Source organism: Oncorhynchus nerka, linkage group LG27 (genome assembly GCF_034236695.1).
Source record: "Oncorhynchus nerka isolate Pitt River linkage group LG27, Oner_Uvic_2.0, whole genome shotgun sequence".
NCBI classification, from domain to species: Eukaryota; Metazoa; Chordata; class Actinopteri; order Salmoniformes; family Salmonidae; genus Oncorhynchus; species Oncorhynchus nerka.
Window position 1 is genome coordinate 22291168 of NC_088422.1, and position 21366 is coordinate 22312533.

General features: G+C 43.4%; 1 protein-coding gene across 2 annotated transcripts in view; it reads right to left on the minus strand.

The window, feature by feature from the left end:
* Nucleotides 1-21366, minus strand: part of LOC115111368 (nuclear receptor ROR-beta-like) — a 39465-nt gene that overhangs the window by 1319 nt on the left and 16780 nt on the right. The window contains exons 1-9 of one of the 2 annotated variants that reach the window (XM_065011460.1): nt 12368-12547; nt 11028-11113; nt 10698-10839; nt 9660-10088; nt 8566-8687; nt 3961-4093; nt 3681-3788; nt 314-424; nt 7-119 (exon numbers count right to left, since the gene is read on the minus strand). In XM_065011460.1, coding sequence (XP_064867532.1) covers nt 7-119; nt 314-424; nt 3681-3788; nt 3961-4093; nt 8566-8687; nt 9660-10088; nt 10698-10839; nt 11028-11113; nt 12368-12386 — 1263 coding nt within the window. In that variant the 5' untranslated portion in view covers nt 12387-12547. Of the gene's footprint in view, nt 1-6; nt 120-313; nt 425-3680; nt 3789-3960; nt 4094-8565; nt 8688-9659; nt 10089-10697; nt 10840-11027; nt 11114-12367; nt 12548-21366 lie in introns of those variants that run through there. The other variant, XM_029637355.2, reaches the window with a different exon arrangement.

Here is a 21366-nt window from a genome sequence, read left to right on the forward strand (position 1 = left end):
CCCTACCTTAGCCAGCGCGTCCTCGTCCATGTGGTTCTTCTGCATGATGTGCTGCAGCGCAAAGTAGATCTTCTCCTGGAGCTTTTGCACCTTCCTGGGTTCCATCAGCCATGGACGGTCTGACAGAGGAACACACACCAACATCACGTCAGTCACTGTGTCTGTCTTACTTATAATAAAGACAGCTTCACGAATGCAGAACATGTCAATCACTGTGTTGACAGCAGCATTCTCCATCCAGGCAGTGCCTCAGTAAGGTCTGCCTGTAGGTGGCAGCAGAAGGTAACTGTGGCTGTGAGTAGTCTGTACTAACCTGTGGAGATGAGCACTGCTGCAGAGAACAGAGCGATCTCCTCCTCAGTGAGCTGCAGAGAGCACAGACTCTTGGCAAAGTCAAACACAGCGCTGACCAGGTCGTCACAGCCTGTGAGAGTTAATAACGAGGCGGTCAATATAGAATAACATGCTGTAGTCTCATAGTTATGCTGTAGTCTCATAGTTATACTGTAGTTTCATAGTTATGCTGTAGCCTCATAGTTATGATGTAGTCTCATAGTTATGCTGTAGTCTCATAGTTATGCTGTAGTCTCATAGTTATACTGTAGTCTCATAGTTATACTGTAGTCTCATAGTTAAAGTGGGGCAAAAAAGTATTTAGTCAGCCACCAATTGTGCAAGTTCTCCTACTTAAAAAGATGAGAGAGCCCTGTAATTCATCATAGGTACACTTCAACTATGACAGACAAAATGAGAAGAAAAAATGAGAAGAAAATGACATTGTAGGATTTTTAATGAATTTATTTGCAAATTATGGTGGAAAATAAGTATTTGGTCACCTACAAACAAGCAAGATTTCTGGCTCTCACAGACCTGTAACTTCTTCTTTAAGAGGCTCCTCTGTCCTCCACTCGTTACCTGTATTAATGGCACCTGTTTGAACTTGTTATCAGTATAAAAGACACCTGTCCATAACCTCAAACAGTCACACTCCAAACTTCACTATGGCCAAGACCAAAGAGCTGTCAAAGGACACCAGAAACAAAATTGTAGACCTGCACCAGGCTAGGAAGACTGAATCTGCAATAGGTAAGCAGCTTGGTTTGAAGAAATCAACTGTGGGAGCAATTATTAGGAAATGGAAGACATATAAGACCACTGATAATCTCCCTCAATCTGGGGCTCCACGCAAGATCTCACCCGTGGGGTCAAAATGATCACAAGAACGGTGAGCAAAAATCCCAGAACCACACGGGGGACTTAGTGAATGACCTGCAGAGAGCTGGGACCAAAGTAACAAAGTCTACCATCAGTAACACACTACGCCGCCAGGGACTCAAATCTTGCAGTGCCAGACGTGTCCCCCTGCTTAAGTCAGTACATGTCCAGGCCCGTCTGAAGTTTGCTAGAGAGCATTTGGATGATCCAGAAGAAGATTGGGAGAATGTCATATGGTCAGATGAAACCAAAATATAACTTTTTGGTAAAAACTCAACTCGTCGTGTTTGGAGGACAAAGAATGCTGAGTTGCATCCAAAGAACACCATACCTACTGTGAAGCATGGGGGTGGAAACATCATGCTTTGGGGCTGTCTTTCTGCAAAGGGACCAGGACGACTGAGCCGTGTAAAGGAAATAATGAATGGGGCCATGTATCGTGAGATTTTGAGTGAAAACCTCCTTCCATCAGCAAGGGCATTGAAGATGAAACATGGCTGGGTCTTTCAGCATGACAATGATCCCAAACACACCGTTCGGGCAACGAAGGAGTGGCTTCGTAAGAAGCATTTCAAGGTCCTGGAGTGGCCTAGCCAGTCTCCAGATCTCAACCCCATAGAAAATCTTTGGAGGGAGTTGAAAGTCTGTGTTGCCCAGCAACAGCCCCAAACATCACTGCTCTAGAGGAGATCTGCGTGGAGATATGGGCCAAAATACCAGCAACAGTGTGTGAAAACCTTGTGAAGACTTACAGAACACGTTTGACCTCTGTCATTGCCAACAAAGGGTATATAACAAAGTATTGAGATAAACTTTTGTTATTGACCAAATACTTATTTTCCACCATAATTTGCAAATAAATGCATTAAAAATCCTACAATGTGATTTTCTTGAATTTTTATTCTAATTTTGTCTGTCATAGATGAAGTGTACCTATGATGAACATGCAGGCCTCTCTCATCTTTTTAAGTGGGAGAACATGCACAATTTGTGGCTGACTAAATACTTTTTTGCCCCACTGTATGTTGTAGTCTCATAGTTATACTGTAGTCTCATAGTTATACTGTAGTCTCATAGTTATGTTGTAGTCTCATAGTTATACTGTAGTCTCATAGTTATGTTGTAGTCTCATAGTTATACTGTAGTCTCATAGTTATGTTGTAGTCTCATAGTTATACTGTAGTCTCATAGTTATGCTGTAGTCTCATAGTTATGTTGTAGTCTCATAGTTATACTGTCATATCATAGTTATGTTGTAGTCTCATAGCTATGTTGTAGTCTCATAGTTATACTGTAGTCTCATAGTTATGTTGTAGTCTCATAGTTATACTGTAGTCTCATAGTTATACTGTAGTCTCATAGTTATACTGTAGTCTCATAGTTATACTGTAGTCTCATAGTTATGTTGTAGTCTCATAGTTATGCTGTAGTCTCATAGTTATGCTGTAGTCTCATAGTTATACTGTAGTCTCATAGTTATGTTGTAGTATCATAGTTATGTTGTAGTCTCATAGTTATGCTGTAGTCTCATAGCTATATTGTAGTCTCATAGTTATACTGTAGTCTCATAGTTATGCTGTATATTCTCATAGTTATGTTGTAGTCTCATAGTTATACTGTAGTCTCATAGTTATACTGTAGTCTCATAGTTATGTTGTAGTCTCATAGTTATACTGTAGTCTCATAGTTATGTTGTAGTCTCATAGTTATGCTGTAGTCTCATAGTTATACTGTAGTCTCATAGTTATGCTGTAGTCTCATAGTTATGCTGTATATTCTCATAGTTATGCTGTATATTTTCATAGTTATGCTGTAGTCTCATAGTTATGCTGTAGTCTCATAGTTATACTGTAGTCTCATAGTTATACTGTAGTCTCATAGTTATGCTGTAGTCTCATAGTTATACTGTAGTCTCATAGTTATACTGTAGTCTCATAGTTATGTTGTAGTCTTATAGTTATGCTGTAGTCTCATAGTTATTTTGTAGTCTCATAGTTATACTGTAGTCTCATAGTTATGTTGTAGTCTCATAGTTATACTGTAGTCTCATAGTTATACTGTAGTCTCATAGTTATACTGTAGTCTCATAGTTATGTTGTAGTCTCATAGTTATACTGTAGTCTCATAGTTATACTGTAGTCGTATAGTTATGCTGTAGTCTTATAGTTATACTGTATTCGTATAGTTATGCTGTAGTCGCATAGTTATTAATACAGTGAACAGAGAAACACTCATACAAACCCGATGCCTACTGCACTTTTCACTGAAGTGTTTTCCCATCCTACTACAGTTGTGTATGCAATTCTGTTACTTCTATGAATGTAATATGTAACAAACCAGAGTTCAGGGTCAGGTCAGAGACTACCCAATATCTTGTCCAGAGCATTATGAGTACTGTAGTACATCATGCTACATAGATGGCCGTAGATGGAGGCAGTACAGTATCACTAGCATCAGTGCCTTACCTAGTGCTTTGAACATCTGCATGCCCCCGTACTTCCCCTCAAACAGCACTGTGTTGTTGAGTGGGTTAAACGCCCGACACATTCTAACCAGGACCACCTCCAGACAACCTAGAGAGAGACAAAAAAAGATGTTAGTCTTTTTGCAAATCTAATACCTTTTCCCACATTGATACAATATTGTCTTGTCACCATTTGTTGTATGTTTTTGTTGAAAGGAGGTGGAAACAACGCTGTTTCAACCAGGAGACTTGTTTCCAATGGGCAAGCAGGGTGAGGTCACCTGACTTGAGCAGGAGGATCTGGTCGTTCTGGCAAAGCTCCATGAAGCCTGAGATGCGCTTGGCAAACTCCACCACATACTGGATGGAATGGGTGATCTGGATGGCACACTGCTGCCACAGCACGTCTCGTGTCTGCAAAGAAACACACACTTTGGTATGTTTTTATTTTTATTTCCCCTTTATTTAACCAGGTAGGCCAGTTGAGAACAAGTTCTCATTTACAACTGCGACCTGGCCAAGATAAAGCAAAGCAGTGCGACAAAAACAACGACACAGAGTTACACATGGAATAAACAAACATACAGTCAATAACACAATAGAAAAATATGTATACAGTGTGCAAATGAAGTAAGGAGGTAGGGACATCTCCACAGACAAATCAATATGTGTGTTATGACAGCTGTGTACATATCAAAAACACAACTTTGAAACACTACTATAGCACTTGTGTAAATACAAACAGTATTTCACCCACATGTTTATGCCACAGGACTGTGCACACAACAAGACATGCAGAAGAGTTGTATTTGGGTAATTTGGGTCACCCCTTTGTGCTGTTCAATGAAGTACACTACAAAGACAGGAATTTTTATCAAATGAATACTCCATCGCTACTCGGAATATCCAAAGTACAATATCAGCAAGTTCTTTTTGTGTTCTATAGTTTCTAGCTGTAGGATGAATCTCCATGGAGAATATTTTAAAGGGTTCTTCTGTAATGACCCATAATCCATTAGACACAGAGGAATGAGAGAGGTCACAGTGGTAAAGGACCTACTGCTCTGTTACATAGACACACACACACAGGCAGAGAGGAGGAGCGAGAGAGAGAGAAGGAGAAACGAGCAGAGAAAGAAAAGAGAGAAAAAGTGGGAGGTGAGATACTAAAAAAAAGATATTTAAATAGTGATAATAGGGGAGGAAAAATACATTTGAATAGTGAATATAGGGGAGGAAAGAGACATTTAAATAGTGAATATAGGAGAGGAAAGAGACATTTAAATAGTGAATATAGGGGAGGGAAAAGTAATTTAAATAGTGAATATAGGAGAGGAAAGAGACATTTAAATAGTGAATATAGGAGAGGAAAAATACATTTAAATAGTGAATATAGGGGAGGGAAACGTCATTTAAATAGTGAATATAGGGGAGGGAAAAGTCATTTAAATAGTGAATTTAGGGGAGGAAAGAGACATTTAAATAGTGAATATAGGGGAGGAAAGAGACATTTAAATAGTGAATATAGGAGAGGAAAGAGACATTTAAATAGTGAATATAGGAGAGGAAAAATACATTTTAATAGTGAATATAGGGGAGGGAAACGTCATTTAAATAGTGAATATAGGGGAGGGAAAAGTCATTTAAATAGTGAATATAGGGGAGGAAAAAGACATTTAAATAGTGAATATAGGGGAGGGAAAATTCATTTAAATAGTGAATATAGGGGAGGGAAAAGACATTTAAATAGTGAATATAGGAGAGGAAAGAGACATTTAAATAGTGAATATAGGAGAGGAAAAATACATTTTAATAGTGAATATAGGAGAGGAAAAATACATTTTAATAGTGAATATAGGGGAGGGAAACGTCATTTAAATAGTGAATATAGGGGAGGGAAAAGTCATTTAAATAGTGAATATAGGGGAGGAAAAAGACATTTAAATAGTGAATATAGGACAGGAAAGAGACATTTAAATAGTGAATATAGGGGAGGAAAGAGACATTTAAATAGTGAATATAGGAGAGGAAAAATACATTTTAATAGTGAATATAGGGGAGGGAAACGTCATTTAAATAGTGAATATAGGGGAGGGAAACGTCATTTAAATAGTGAATAAAGGGGAGGAAAGTGTCATTTAAATAGTGGATATAGGGGAGGAAAGAGATTTAAATAAGGAATATAGGGGAGGAAAGAGACATTTAAATAGTGAATATATGAGAGGAAAAATACATTTAAATAGTGAATATAGGAGAGGAAAGACATTTAAATAGTGAATAAAGGGGAGGAAAGAGACATTTAAATAGTGAATAAAGGGGAGGAAAGAGACATTTAAATAGTGAAATTAGGGGAGGAAAGACATTTAAATAGTGAATAAAGGGGAGGAAAGAGACGTTTAAATAGTGAATAAAGGGGAGGAAAGAGACATTGTGCTGCCATCCTGTTAGAAGGTAACAGATTATTTTATTACAATGGTTAAATTGGATTTTCATTGTGTTCAATGGTGTTATTTGCCCCCTAGTGGCGCTTTCTGGTACTTAGAAAGACGACGCAAACAGGAAGTACAGAATTTGTTTTGCACGCATAGAAGCAGCTACAAACAACGCTACGGTGCAGGTCTTTCAATGTAGTTATTTCTTGTCACGCTTCAGCCTTGGAAAAATATTTGTTTGTAAGTTCGATTCAAGCATTTAGCTAATGATGATAATCTTGTTATTGATAGAGTTGCTTACATATCAATGTTGGTTGCATTTACTCACAAATTGCAATGCCTTTAGAATGTATGTCGTTAGCTGTATTACTTTGCTCATGCGTCATGCAAACGAATTGTAAAATATACAATACTGTAGTTTTGTTACTGTTTCTAGTGTAATATGCTTTGTTATTCTACGTAGATGGTTATACATTATTAGAGTAATGAAAGGAGCCAATTACCATATGGTTAACAATTAGCTATATGGTTTAGCATCATGCCAGATGCATGGTACCTTAGCGCGTGCTTTGTATTTATGCAACTTCAAATGTTTAATGCACAGCTACAGTATGTCGGTGTGAATTGAACACTAAAGTATATTCTTTTCTGTATTTGCAGTTTCACAACATAAACGTTTACAATATATTCATTCAAGAAAAGTCACGCCTTGGGAGTTTTATTGAAGACTTAGTTGTTAGCTATCTGTCTAGTTTTGCATGGGAACGCAACTCAAGGGAGGAAAGAGACATTTAAATAGTGAATATAGGGGAGGAAAGAGACATTTAAATAGTGAATAAAGGGGAGGAAAAACATTTAAATAGTGAATAAAGGGGAGGAAAGAGACATTTAAATAGTGAATAAAGGGAAGGAAAGACATTTAAATAGTGAATAAAGGGGAGGAAAGAGACATTTAAATAGTGAATAAAGGGGAGGAAAAACATTTAAATAGTGAATATAGGGGAGGAAAGAGACATTTAAATTGTGAATATAGGGGAGGAAAGACATTTAAATAGTGAATAAAGGGGAGGAAAGAGACATTTAAATAGTGAATAAAGGGGAGGAAAGAGACATTTAAATAGTGAATAAAGGGGAGGAAAGAGACATTTAAATAGTGAATAAAGGGGAGGAAAGAGACATTTAAATAGTGAATAAAGGGGAGGAAAGAGGCATTTAAATAGTGAATAAAGGGAAGGAAAGACATTTAAATAGTGAATAAAGGGGAGGAAAGAGGCATTTAAATAGTGAATAAAGGGGAGGAAAGAGACATTTAAATAGTGAATAAAGGGGAGGAAAGAGACATTTAAATAGTGAATAAAGGGGAGGAAAGATACATTTAAATAGTGAATAAAGGGAAGGAAAGAGACATTTAAATAGTGAATAAAGGGGAGGAAAGAGACATTTAAATAGTGAATAAAGGGGAGGAAAGAGACATTTAAATAGTGAATAAAGGGGAGGAAAAACATTTAAATAGTGAATATAGGGGAGGAAAGACATTTAAATAGTGAATAAAGGGGAGGAAAGAGACATTTAAATAGTGAATAAAGGGGAGGAAAGAGACATTTAAATAGTGAATAAAGGGGAGGAAAGAGACATTTAAATAGTGAATAAAGGGGAGGAAAGAGACATTTAAATAGTGAATAAAGGGGAGGAAAGAGGCATTTAAATAGTGAATAAAGGGAAGGAAAGAGACATTTAAATAGTGAATAAAGGGGAGGAAAGAGACATTTAAATAGTGAATAAAGGGGAGGAAAGATACATTTAAATAGTGAATAAAGGGAAGGAAAGAGACATTTAAATAGTGAATAAAGGGGAGGAAAGAGACATTTAAATAGTGAATAAAGGGGAGGAAAGAGACATTTAAATAGTGAATAAAGGGGAGGAAAGATACATTTAAATAGTGAATATAGGGAAGGAAAGAGACATTTAAATAGTGAATAAAGGGGAGGAAAGATACATTTAAATAGTGAATATAGGGAAGGAAAGAGACATTTAAATAGTGAATAAAGGGAGGAAAGATACATTTAAATAGTGAATATAGGGAAGGAAAGAGACATTTAAATAGTGAATAAAGGGGAGGAAAGAGACATTGGATGAAATGTTTTTTTGTTTTTTTTGCAGACACTCTAATCCAAATGACTTACAGTAAAAAGTGCATACATTTAATATATATATATATATATATATATATATATATATATATATATATATTTATACTAGAGTTGGGGGGGTGTATAGGGGAGGAAAGAGACATTGGATGACAATGGAGTTGGAGGGTGTATAGCTGAGAAAAGAGGCATTGGATGACAATGGAGTTGGGTGGGGGGGGGGGTGCTCAGAGGTTGTAGGTAATTGAGCAGTGCAAAGTCAGCTGGTCACAAGGAACACACAGACACACACTGGTCACACACTCACTTTGCTCTGGTACATCTTGATGTCATCGTAGGAGTGTGTTTGCCAGGCCAACTGCTGCAGCTCATCTGCTGTGTATTGACAGGTCTCCAGGTGAGACTTTATAATGTTCTGGGCGATACGATCTATGGAGAGAGAGGACAGAGAAGAGACATTCACACACAAATTTGAGCAAAATGGTAGCTTATCATTCATTGTCTATGGGAGCGTGAAACTGATGAACCGATCATAAGTTTAGTGAAAATTATCGCACCTTTATTTAGCTGTGTTCAACCTCCCAAAGTTTCAGTCTTCACGCAACTTTGTATGTGGTCTCGTCCACCAGGCTTTGAGACGAGGTTACTTTTTATGTAGCATCATTTTAATCTGTATTGTAGAAATGTTAATTTTTGTTTGTTTGAATGTTGGCGTGAATTGAAACGGGGTATAGAAAACAGCAGAACCGATGTTTACAAGAATCAGGGAATGTATTGTATACCTCCATCCGAGTAGATGTGTGACAACTCAAATATGGGATGCACTAGTAAAACTGTGTTCCACTAAATTGACATTACAGCCTTAGTAAGGCAGGCCACACATTAAGGCAGGCCACACTCTCAATGGGGGTTTCTTGCATTGATGGGCTAAGCTTAAATATGACGCATGGACAGCTCTCTCTTGCTCTCTTTCTCTCTCTCTCTCTCTCTCTCTCTCTCTCTCTCTCTCTCTCTCTCTCTCTCTCTCTCTCTCTCTCTCTCTCTCTCTCTCTCTCTCTCTCTCTCTCTCTCTCTCTCTCTCTCTCTCTCTCTCTCTCTCTCTCTCTCTCTCTCTCTCTCTCTCTCTCTCTCTCTCTCTCTCTCTCTCTCTCTCTCTCTCTCTCTCTCTCTCTCTCCCTCCCTAAGCCTGTTTGATCTCCTGTCCCACACACAGCTTATCACACTGACTCACACTCCTTTAGCCTCACCATGACACCCTCCTATTCAAATCATCAATTAAGGCCTGGTATCTTCCTGCACTATGCAACACTCACTCAGAGACGGCATCATGCATGTTTTCGAGGGGGCACTGACGGCCAAATTTGATATCTTTGAATGAACTTAACCGTAACCCTTAGTTACCTAGCTCTCCCATGCTGACATTGCTGTGCGCCAGCTGACTGTCCTGGTAGGTGCTATAGTTGAACAGGTTAGCTACAGGGGTCAGGTCGTACACCGGCTCCTGCTTGATGTGCTTAATGCCCGCCAAGTCCAGGCCTGACTGGTCCGGGGAGGGCTGGGTGGAGTCCATACCATGGTAGTAGCCACCCGTGGCACCACCGTTCACCTGGCCCTTGGGGAGCTCGATGACGTGGCCGTTGGCGTAGGTGCCTCCGATCTCGTGGTTGAGGGTGCTGAGGCCGTTGGTCAGGCTGGAGGAGTAGACGCGCGCCAGGGCCTCTGCCTCACACGTCTGCTGCTGCCGCTCATTCAGGATCCGCTGCTGGTGCTTCTGTACCTCGGCGTACAGGCTGTCACGCTGCTTCTTGGACATGCGGCCAAACTTCACCGCTACGCAGAGGGAGGGAGGGAGGGAGGGAGGGAGAGAGAGGTTGTTTATTAGTCACATTGTGTTTATTTTCTCTCAGCTTCACCTGGGCTTTAGACATTGTGTTGGTGACAAACTTTTTTTTACCCCTTTTTCGCCCCTTTTTGGTATCCAATTGGTAGTTACAGTCTTGTCTCATCGCTGCAACTCCCATACGGACTCAGGAAGGTCGAGAGCCGTGCGTCCTCCGAAACACACCCCAACCAAGCTGCACTGCTTCTTGACACAATGCCCACTTAACCCGGAAGCCAGCCGCACCAATGTGTCAGATGAAACACCCTACACCTGGCGACGGTGTCAGTGTGCACTGCGCCCGGCCTGCAACAGGAGTCGCTAGAGTGCGATGGGACAAGGACATCCCTGCCGGCCAAACCCTCCCCTAACCCGGATGACGCTGGGCCAATAGTGCACTGCCCCATGGGTCTCCCGGTCGTGGCCGGCTGCGACAGAGCCTGGACTCGAACCCAGAATCTCTAGTGGCACAGCTAGCACTGCCTTAGACCACCGCACCACTCGGGAGTAGGTGACAATCTTAAGTAGGTAAGAGTCTACGTGTGTGTGTGCAGTCTCACCATCTCTGGACATTCCGAGTGCAAGACACTTCTGTAAACGGCAGTGCTGGCAGCGGTTTCGGTTGGTCCTGTCGATCAGACAGTTCCTCTGGCGAGGGCATGAGTATGCAGCGTTGTTCTGCTGACTTCGTCTGAAGAACCCCTACAGGACAACCACAACAGTCAGTTAACGGTCAGTCTATGATTTGGAAAAGAATAGAATAGAAAAGAGTTGACAGAGAGTAGAACGCAGATGCTGGAATAGAAATGAAGATATGAAACAGGAATGACAGGAGAATGATGGGGATAGAGTCAAACAGAGAGAACAACAGAGCTGTGTGGGGAACTCACTTTGCAGCCCTCACACGTGATGACTCCATAGTGGATTCCTGATGATTTGTCTCCACAGATTTTGCACGGTATAACTTCGATTTGGGCTGTGGACAAAGAGATGGGAGGGGAAAACACACACACACCAGGATTACATAACCGTTTCATTGTGTCACACACACTTGCCTGTACTGTACCAGTATTAATGGCCACTCAACGTTCCCCCGACTGTCAGGGGGCTCATTAGGGTGTGTGCGTGGTTGTGTGTGTTTCTATCACATGACCCAGTGAGAGGGAACAGTGCTCCCAATCAGAAGGAACCTCTCCAGTTAACAGGACTCTGTGACATCCTGTTCATTTTAGCAGTGTTTTATGGTGTGGTAATGACAGGTGACAGGCATTTTGTCATGAGGATGAGCAGGGGTCCTTAGATCTGGTCCCTGGATTGTAGTGGGGTTACATCACCAAAGTATCTTCATTTACTCACTCACTCACTCACTCACTCACTCACTCACTCGTAGTGTAGATGTAGTGTACTATAGGACTGAACTGTGTACTGTAGGTCTGAAATCGGCACACACAGAAACCTTTAGGAGCATCCTGTGACCACAGTAACCAGTGTGGCCACGTAGTTTGAGACGGAGAAGGATAGTGACAGATAGAGAGATAGCTAGAGAGAAATGATAGATATATATATATACATAGAGAGAGAGAGAGATAGATGGCACATATCTGCTGAGAATGCACACTCACTATAAGGAGATTAGACACGCAATCTAATCCTATATTATTTCCTTCCTCACACGCTGTTTCCCTGCTCTGCACACTGGCTGGCTAATCCAAAGCAGTAGGACCCTAATAACCTCTCTGCACCTGCAACTGCACTATTCTCCCAGAAATCAGGTAAAATGGCTACAAACACACTAGACAAAATAATCATCCTATTTTCAGTTTGTGAAATAGTAATATTCCACAAATCTACAATAAGTAATTCTTCAGATTTTGCCAGAAACATAGAAAACAGAAATAACACATAGCACATAACACAATAACACCCTGAGTATAGTCCCCCCAACAACAAAAAAAGGGACCGAAAACTGAGTTATGTTCATAAGGAACCAAACGGACTGAAAAGGGGAGGGACTACCTGGATTTGTCCAATAAGGAACATACGTTTTTGTTTTACATGTGCCCTATGAACACGACCAAGGATCCATTCCCGAGCTGTAGAGCAATAACAGAAAAGCTGCAAAGTACACGATAAATGACTGTAAGGGTTAATCTTCTAACGTTCTAACCTAAGCTTCTGATATTAATGTAGTAATTTAGGGTTAAAGGCAATGTCCAAAAGTATGTCTTACCTACGACATCCGTTTTCATTTTCGGTGGAGACAAGCACGCATAAACAGATGTACACACACCGTTCTGTGTTGCAGCTGCAATAGGATGACAGGTGTTTCAATGTGTGTGCTAATGAATGTGTCCATAGGTATGTCTTATGTGTCTGATTGGTTTACGGCTAGGACTTAATTGGTCTGATCAGCAGTGTTTATGAAGTGTGTGTGTATGTGGTTTGTATGTGATCTGTGTGTGCAGTGTCATAATGGGATTAGCGCAGAAAGATGATGACTACTCGGGAGTTGCGTCTGCTGTCTAAGCTGTATGGGGCTGTCTTGTACCTCTTTACCCAGGAAGGTATGTCCCACTCCCCCCTCAAAGCCTGAGTCAGAGAGGGTCTAACTGGGGGTCTTAATGACCATGACCTCTGTGACCCCTGAGCCCCAGACCATGTGCTGACTTAAGGTCAGTTTGATCCTGACCCCACCCAACCCAGGACACTATACTAGACAGATGGACGGACGTACTGACTGACTCCCAATCAGCCAGACAGACAGAAATGTAAAGAATGTAAGAATGTCCGAGTTCAAATCAAATGTTATTTGCTACATGCGCCAAATACAACAGTGAAATGCTTACTTACAAGCCCTTAACCAACAATGCAGTTATAAGAAAATCCCTAAAAAGTAAGAGATAAGAATAACAAATCATTAAAGAGCAGCAGTGAATAACAATAGCGGGCTATATACAGGGGGTACCGGATACAGAGTCAATGTGGATGCTATATACAGGGGGTACCGGATACAGAGTCAATGTAGGCTATATACAGGGGGTACCGGTACAGAGTCAATGTGGAGGCTATATACAGGGGGTACCGGATACAGAGTCAATGTGGAGGCTATATACAGGGGGTACCGGATACAGAGTCAATGTGAAGGCTATATACAGGGGGTACCGGATACAGAGTCAATGTGGAGGCTATATACAGGGGGTACCGGATACAGAGTCAATGTGGAGGCTATATACAGGGGGTACCGGTACAGAGTCAATGTAGGCTATATACAGGGGGTACCGGTACATGGTCAATGTGGAGGCTATATACAGGGGGTACCGGTACATGGTCAATGTGGAGGCTATATACAGGGGGTACCGGTACAGAGTCAATGTAGGCTATATACAGGGGGTACCGGTACATGGTCAATGTGGAGGCTATATACAGGGGGTACCGGTACAGAGTCAATGTAGGCTATATACAGGGGGTACCGGTACATGGTCAATGTGGAGGCTATATACAGGGGGTACCGGTACAGAGTCAATGTAGGCTATATACAGGGGTACCGGTACAGAGTCAATGTAGGCTATATACAGGGGGTACCGGTACATGGTCAATGTGGAGGCTATATACAGGGGTACCGGTACAGAGTCAATGTGGAGGCTATATACAGGGGGTACCGGATACAGAGTCAATGTGGAGGCTATATACAGGGGTACCAGTACAGAGTCAATGTGGAGGCTATATACAGGGGGTACCGGATACAGAGTCAATGTGGAGGCTATATACAGGGGTACCGGATACAGAGTCAATGTGGAGGCTATATACAGGGGGTACCGGATACAGAGTCAATGTGGAGGCTATATACAGGGGTACCGGATACAGAGTCAATGTGGAGGCTATATACAGGGGTACCGGATACAGAGTCAATGTGGAGGCTATATACAGGGGTACCGGATACAGAGTCAATGTGGAGGCTATATACAGGGGGTACCGGATACAGAGTCAATGTGGAGGCTATATACAGGGGTACCGGATACAGAGTCAGTGTGGAGGTTATATACAGGGGGTACCGGATACAGAGTCAATGTGGAGGCTATATACAGGGGTACCGGATACAGAGTCAATGTGGAGGCTATATACAGGGGGTACCGGATACAGAGTCAATGTGGAGGCTATATACAGGGGTACCGGATACAGAGTCAATGTGGAGGCTATATACAGGGGGTACCGGATACAGAGTCAATGTGGAGGCTATATACAGGGGGTACCGGATACAGAGTCAATGTGAAGGCTATATACAGGGGGTACCGGATACAGAGTCAATGTGAAGGCTATATACAGGGGGTACCGGATACAGAGTCAATGTGGAGGCTATATACAGGGGGTACCGGATACAGAGTCAATGTGGAGGCTATATACAGGGGGTACCGGTACAGAGTCAATGTAGGCTATATACAGGGGGTACCGGTACATGGTCAATGTGGAGGCTATATACAGGGGGTACCGGTACATGGTCAATGTGGAGGCTATATACAGGGGGTACCGGTACAGAGTCAATGTAGGCTATATACAGGGGGTACCGGTACATGGTCAATGTGGAGGCTATATACAGGGGGTACCGGTACAGAGTCAATGTAGGCTATATACAGGGGGTACCGGTACATGGTCAATGTGGAGGCTATATACAGGGGGTACCGGTACAGAGTCAATGTAGGCTATATACAGGGGGTACCGGTACAGAGTCAATGTAGGCTATATACAGGGGGTACCGGTACATGGTCAATGTGGAGGCTATATACAGGGGGTACCGGTACATGGTCAATGTGGAGGCTATATACAGGGGGTACCGGTACAGAGTCAATGTAGGCTATATACAGGGGGTACCGGTACATGGTCAATGTGGAGGCTATATACAGGGGTACCGGTACAGAGTCAATGTAGGCTATATACAGGGGGTACCGGTACATGGTCAATGTGGAGGCTATATACAGGGGTACCGGTACAGAGTCAATGTAGGCTATATACAGGGGTACCGGTACAGAGTCAATGTAGGCTATATACAGGGGTACCGGTACATGGTCAATGTGGAGGCTATATACAGGGGGTACCGGTACAGAGTCAATGTGGAGGCTATATACAGGGGGTACCGGATACAGAGTCAATGTGGAGGCTATATACAGGGGGTACCAGTACAGAGTCAATGTGGAGGCTATATACAGGGGGTACCGGATACAGAGTCAATGTGGAGGCTATATACAGGGGGTACCGGATACAGAGTCAATGTGGAGGCTATATACAGGGGGTACCGGATACAGAGTCAATGTGGAGGCTATATACAGGGGTACCGGATACAGAGTCAATGTGGAGGCTATATACAGGGGGTACCGGATACAGAGTCAATGTGGAGGCTATATACAGGGGGTACCGGATACAGAGTCAATGTGGAGGCTATATACAGGGGGTACCGGATACAGAGTCAATGTGGAGGCTATATACAGGGGGTACCGGATACAGAGTCAGTGTGGAGGTTATATACAGGGGGTACCGGATACAGAGTCAATGTGGAGGCTATATACAGGGGGTACGGATACAGAGTCAATGTGGAGGCTATATACAGGGGTACCGGATACAGAGTCAATGTGGAGGCTATATACAGGGGGTACCGGATACAGAGTCAATGTGGAGGCTATATACAGGGGTACCGGATACAGAGTCAATGTGGAGGCTATATACAGGGGTACCGGATACAGAGTCAATGTGAAGGCTATATACAGGGGGTACCGGATACAGAGTCAATGTGAAGGCTATATACAGGGGGTACCGGATACAGAGTCAATGTGGAGGCTATATACAGGGGGTACCGGATACAGAGTCAATGTGGAGGCTATATACAGGGGGTACCGGTACAGAGTCAATGTAGGCTATATACAGGGGGTACCGGTACATGGTCAATGTGGAGGCTATATACAGGGGTACCGGTACATGGTCAATGTGGAGGCTATATACAGGGGGTACCGGTACAGAGTCAATGTAGGCTATATACAGGGGTACCGGTACATGGTCAATGTGGAGGCTATATACAGGGGTACCGGTACAGAGTCAATGTAGGCTATATACAGGGGTACGGTACATGGTCAATGTGGAGGCTATATACAGGGGTACCGGTACAGAGTCAATGTAGGCTATATACAGGGGGTACCGGTACAGAGTCAATGTAGGCTATATACAGGGGGTACCGGTACATGGTCAATGTGGAGGCTATATACAGGGGGTACCGGTACATGGTCAATGTGGAGGCTATATACAGGGGGTACCGGTACAGAGTCAATGTAGGCTATATACAGGGGGTACCGGTACATGGTCAATGTGGAGGCTATATACAGGGGGTACCGGTACAGAGTCAATGTAGGCTATATACAGGGGGTACCGGTACATGGTCAATGTGGAGGCTATATACAGGGGGTACCGGTACAGAGTCAATGTAGGCTATATACAGGGGGTACCGGTACAGAGTCAATGTGGAGGCTATATACAGGGGGTACCGGATACAGAGTCAATGTGGAGGCTATATACAGGGGGTACCGGATACAGAGTCAATGTGGAGGCTATATACAGGGGGTACCGGATACAGAGTCAATGTGGAGGCTATATACAGGGGGTACCGGATACAGAGTCAATGTAGGCTATATACAGGGGGTACCGGTACATGGTCAATGTGGAGGCTATATACAGGGGGTACCGGTACAGAGTCAATGTAGGCTATATACAGGGGGTACCGGTACATGGTCAATGTGGAGGCTATATACAGGGGGTACCGGATACAGAGTCAATGTGGAGGCTATATACAGGGGTACCGGATACAGAGTCAATGTGGAGGCTATATACAGGGGGTACCGGATACAGAGTCAATGTGGAGGCTATATACAGGGGTACCGGATACAGAGTCAATGTGGAGGCTATATACAGGGGTACCGGATACAGAGTCAATGTGGAGGCTATATACAGGGGGTACCGGATACAGAGTCAGTGTGGAGTTATATACAGGGGTACCGGATACAGAGTCAATGTGGAGGCTATATACAGGGGGTACCGGATACAGAGTCAATGTGGAGGCTATATACAGGGGGTACCGGATACAGAGTCAATGTGGAGGCTATATACAGGGGGTACCGGATACAGAGTCAATGTGGAGGCTATATACAGGGGGTACCGGATACAGAGTCAATGTGGAGGCTATATACAGGGGTACCGGATACAGAGTCAATGTGAAGGCTATATACAGGGGTACCGGATACAGAGTCAATGTGAAGGCTATATACAGGGGGTACCGGATACAGAGTCAATGTGGAGGCTATATACAGGGGGTACCGGATACAGAGTCAATGTGGAGGCTATATACAGGGGGTACCGGTACAGAGTCAATGTAGGCTATATACAGGGGGTACCGGTACATGGTCAATGTGGAGGCTATATACAGGGGTACCGGTACATGGTCAATGTGGAGGCTATATACAGGGGTACCGGTACAGAGTCAATGTAGGCTATATACAGGGGTACCGGTACATGGTCAATGTGGAGGCTATATACAGGGGTACCGGTACAGAGTCAATGTGGAGGCTATATACAGGGGGTACCGGTACATGGTCAATGTGGAGGCTATATACAGGGGTACCGGTACAGAGTCAATGTAGGCTATATACAGGGTACCGGTACAGAGTCAATGTAGGCTATATACAGGGGTACCGGTACATGGTCAATGTGGAGGCTATATACAGGGGGTACCGGTACATGGTCAATGTGGAGGCTATATACAGGGGGTACCGGTACAGAGTCAATGTAGGCTATATACAGGGGGTACCGGTACATGGTCAATGTGGAGGCTATATACAGGGGGTACCGGTACAGAGTCAATGTAGGCTATATACAGGGGGTACCGGTACATGGTCAATGTGGAGGCTATATACAGGGGGTACCGGTACAGAGTCAATGTAGGCTATATACAGGGGGTACCGGTACAGAGTCAATGTAGGCTATATACAGGGGGTACCGGTACATGGTCAATGTGGAGGCTATATACAGGGGGTACCGGTACAGAGTCAATGTGGAGGCTATATACAGGGGGTACCGGATACAGAGTCAATGTGGAGGCTATATACAGGGGGTACCAGTACAGAGTCAATGTGGAGGCTATATACAGGGGGTACCGGATACAGAGTCAATGTGGAGGCTATATACAGGGGGTACCGGATACAGAGTCAATGTGGAGGCTATATACAGGGGGTACCGGATACAGAGTCAATGTGGAGGCTATATACAGGGGGTACCGGATACAGAGTCAATGTGGAGGCTATATACAGGGGGTACCGGATACAGAGTCAATGTGGAGGCTATATACAGGGGTACCGGATACAGAGTCAATGTGGAGGCTATATACAGGGGTACCGGATACAGAGTCAATGTGGAGGCTATATACAGGGGGTACCGGATACAGAGTCAGTGTGGAGGTTATATACAGGGGTACCGGATACAGAGTCAATGTGGAGGCTATATACAGGGGGTACCGGATACAGAGTCAATGTGGAGGCTATATACAGGGGTACCGGATACAGAGTCAATGTGGAGGCTATATACAGGGGTACCGGATACAGAGTCAATGTGGAGGCTATATACAGGGGTACCGGATACAGAGTCAATGTGGAGGCTATATACAGGGGTACCGGATACAGAGTCAATGTGGAGGCTATATACAGGGGGTACCGGATACAGAGTCAATGTGGAGGCTATATACAGGGGTACCGGATACAGAGTCAATGTGGAGGCTATATACAGGGGGTACCGGATACAGAGTCAATGTGGAGGCTATATACAGGGGTACCGGATACAGAGTCAATGTGGAGGCTATATACAGGGGTACCGGATACAGAGTCAATGTGGAGGCTATATACAGGGGTACCGGTACAGAGTCAATGTGGAGGCTATATACAGGGGTACCGGATACAGAGTCAATGTGGAGGCTATATACAGGGGGTACCGGATACAGAGTCAATGTGGAAGCTATATACAGGGGGTACCGGATACAGAGTCAATGTAGGCTATATACAGGGGGTACCGGATACAGAGTCAATGTGGAGGCTATATACAGGGGGTACCGGATACAGAGTCAATGTGGAGGCTATATACAGGGGGTACCGGATACAGAGTCAATGTGGAGGCTATATACAGGGGGTACCGGATACAGAGTCAATGTGGAGGCTATATACAGGGGGTACCGGATACAGAGTCAATGTAGGCTATATACAGGGGGTACCGGATACAGAGTCAATGTGTCAATGTGCGGGGGGCACCGGTGTCGAGGTAATTGAGGTAATTATCTACATGCAGGTAGAGTTATTAAAGTGGCTAAGCATAGATAATAACATAGAGTATGCTAGAATAGAAGTTATTTAGCTCATCTGGTAGGCTCATGTCACTGAGCAGCTCTCGGCTGTGCTTCCCTTTGTAGTCCGTAATAGTTTGCAAGCCCTGCCACATCCGACGAGCATCGTAGCCGGTGTAGTATGACTTGGTCTTAGTCCTGTATTGACGCTTTGCCTGTTTGACAGTTCGTCGGAGGGCATAGCAGAATTTCTTATAAGCTTCCGGGTTAGAGCCCCGTTCCTTGAAAGCGGTAGCACTACCCTTTAGCTCAGAGCAAATTTTGCCTGTAATCCATGACTTCTGGTTGTGGTATGGATGTACAGTCACTTCTGGGACGACGTCCTCAATGCACTTATTGATAAAGCCAGTGACTGATGTGGTGTACTCCTCAATGCCATCGGAAGAATCGCAGAACATTTTCCAGTCTGTGATAGAAAAACAGTCCCATAGTTTAGCATCTGCTTTATCTGACCACTTTTTTATAGACTGAGTCACTGGTGGTTCCTGCATTAATTTGAGCTTGTAAGCAGGAATCAGAAGGATATAGTTACGGTCAGATTTTCCAAATGGAGAGCTTTGTACGCGTCTTTGTGTGTGGAGTAAAGATGGTCTAGAATTTTGCACATTTAACATGCTGATAGAAATAAAACTGATTTAAGTTTCCTTGCATTAAAGTCCACGGCCACTAGGAGTGCCACCTCTGGATGAACGCTTTCCTGTTTGCTTATGGCGGAATATAGCTAATTGAGTGCGGTTTTAGTGCCAGCCACGGTCTGTGGTGGTATGTAAACAGCTATGAAAAATACAGATGAAAACTCTAGGTAGATAGTGTGATCTACAGCTTATCATGAGATACTCTACCTCAGGCAAGCAAAACCCTGAGACTTCCTTAGATATCGTGCACCAGCTATTGTGTACAAATATGCATAGGCCCCCGATCCGTGTCTTACCAGAGGCTGCTGTTCTATCCTGCAGATAGTGTATATCCCGCCAGCTGTATGTTCTTAATGTCGTCGTTCAGCTCGGTGAAACATAAGATATTACAGTTTTTAATGTCCCGTTGGTAGGATATACATGCTTTCAGTTCATCCCATTTGTTTTCCAACGATTGAACGTTAGCTAGCAGAACGGAAGGGGTTAATACTAAAAAATGTAATTAAATAAAGACTGATAAGGGGTACGAGAAGGTCGTCTTCGAGAACTGAAAACCCTTAGCAGTCAGAACAGACAGGACAGATTGTACTTACTGACCCTCTTCAAACCCCCATTCATATCCTCTTCTACCTATTATTTTCTCTAATGGATCTACAAGCACTACATACCCATGGTGAATGAGAATTATCAATTTAGAGCACTAGTTGACAAAGTTAGCTGCTAAATTGCCCATACCCCACCCCATAGAAAACCACCACAAGCATCTCTTTCAGGCTCAACATTAATGAACAGATAGCACATTAATGAACGAAAGCACAACCAACAATTATTGAGCATGATCTCTCTGTGTGTGTGCGTGTGTTAAGTTCCAATGTATATGTTTGATAGCTGCTGTGTGTGGACTGGGACTGTGAGTGTAATGAAGTTAGTAGTTAGTCTCTGGATTGGTTCTACAGGTGACCCAGTTCCTGGCCAGCACCAAACTGGGTCAGAGCAGCACAGTGCAGCGGGATGGACTGGGCCGGACTGGGGAGGAAAACACACACTGAGTGCTACAGTGAAGATGTCAATGGAAGCGGTGTTTAACAGTATATTTATAGTGAAAACAGGTCAGTTGTGCTGCAGGACATAAAGGTAATAAACAGAGACACACAGAACAAAACTCTCTGTGTGTGT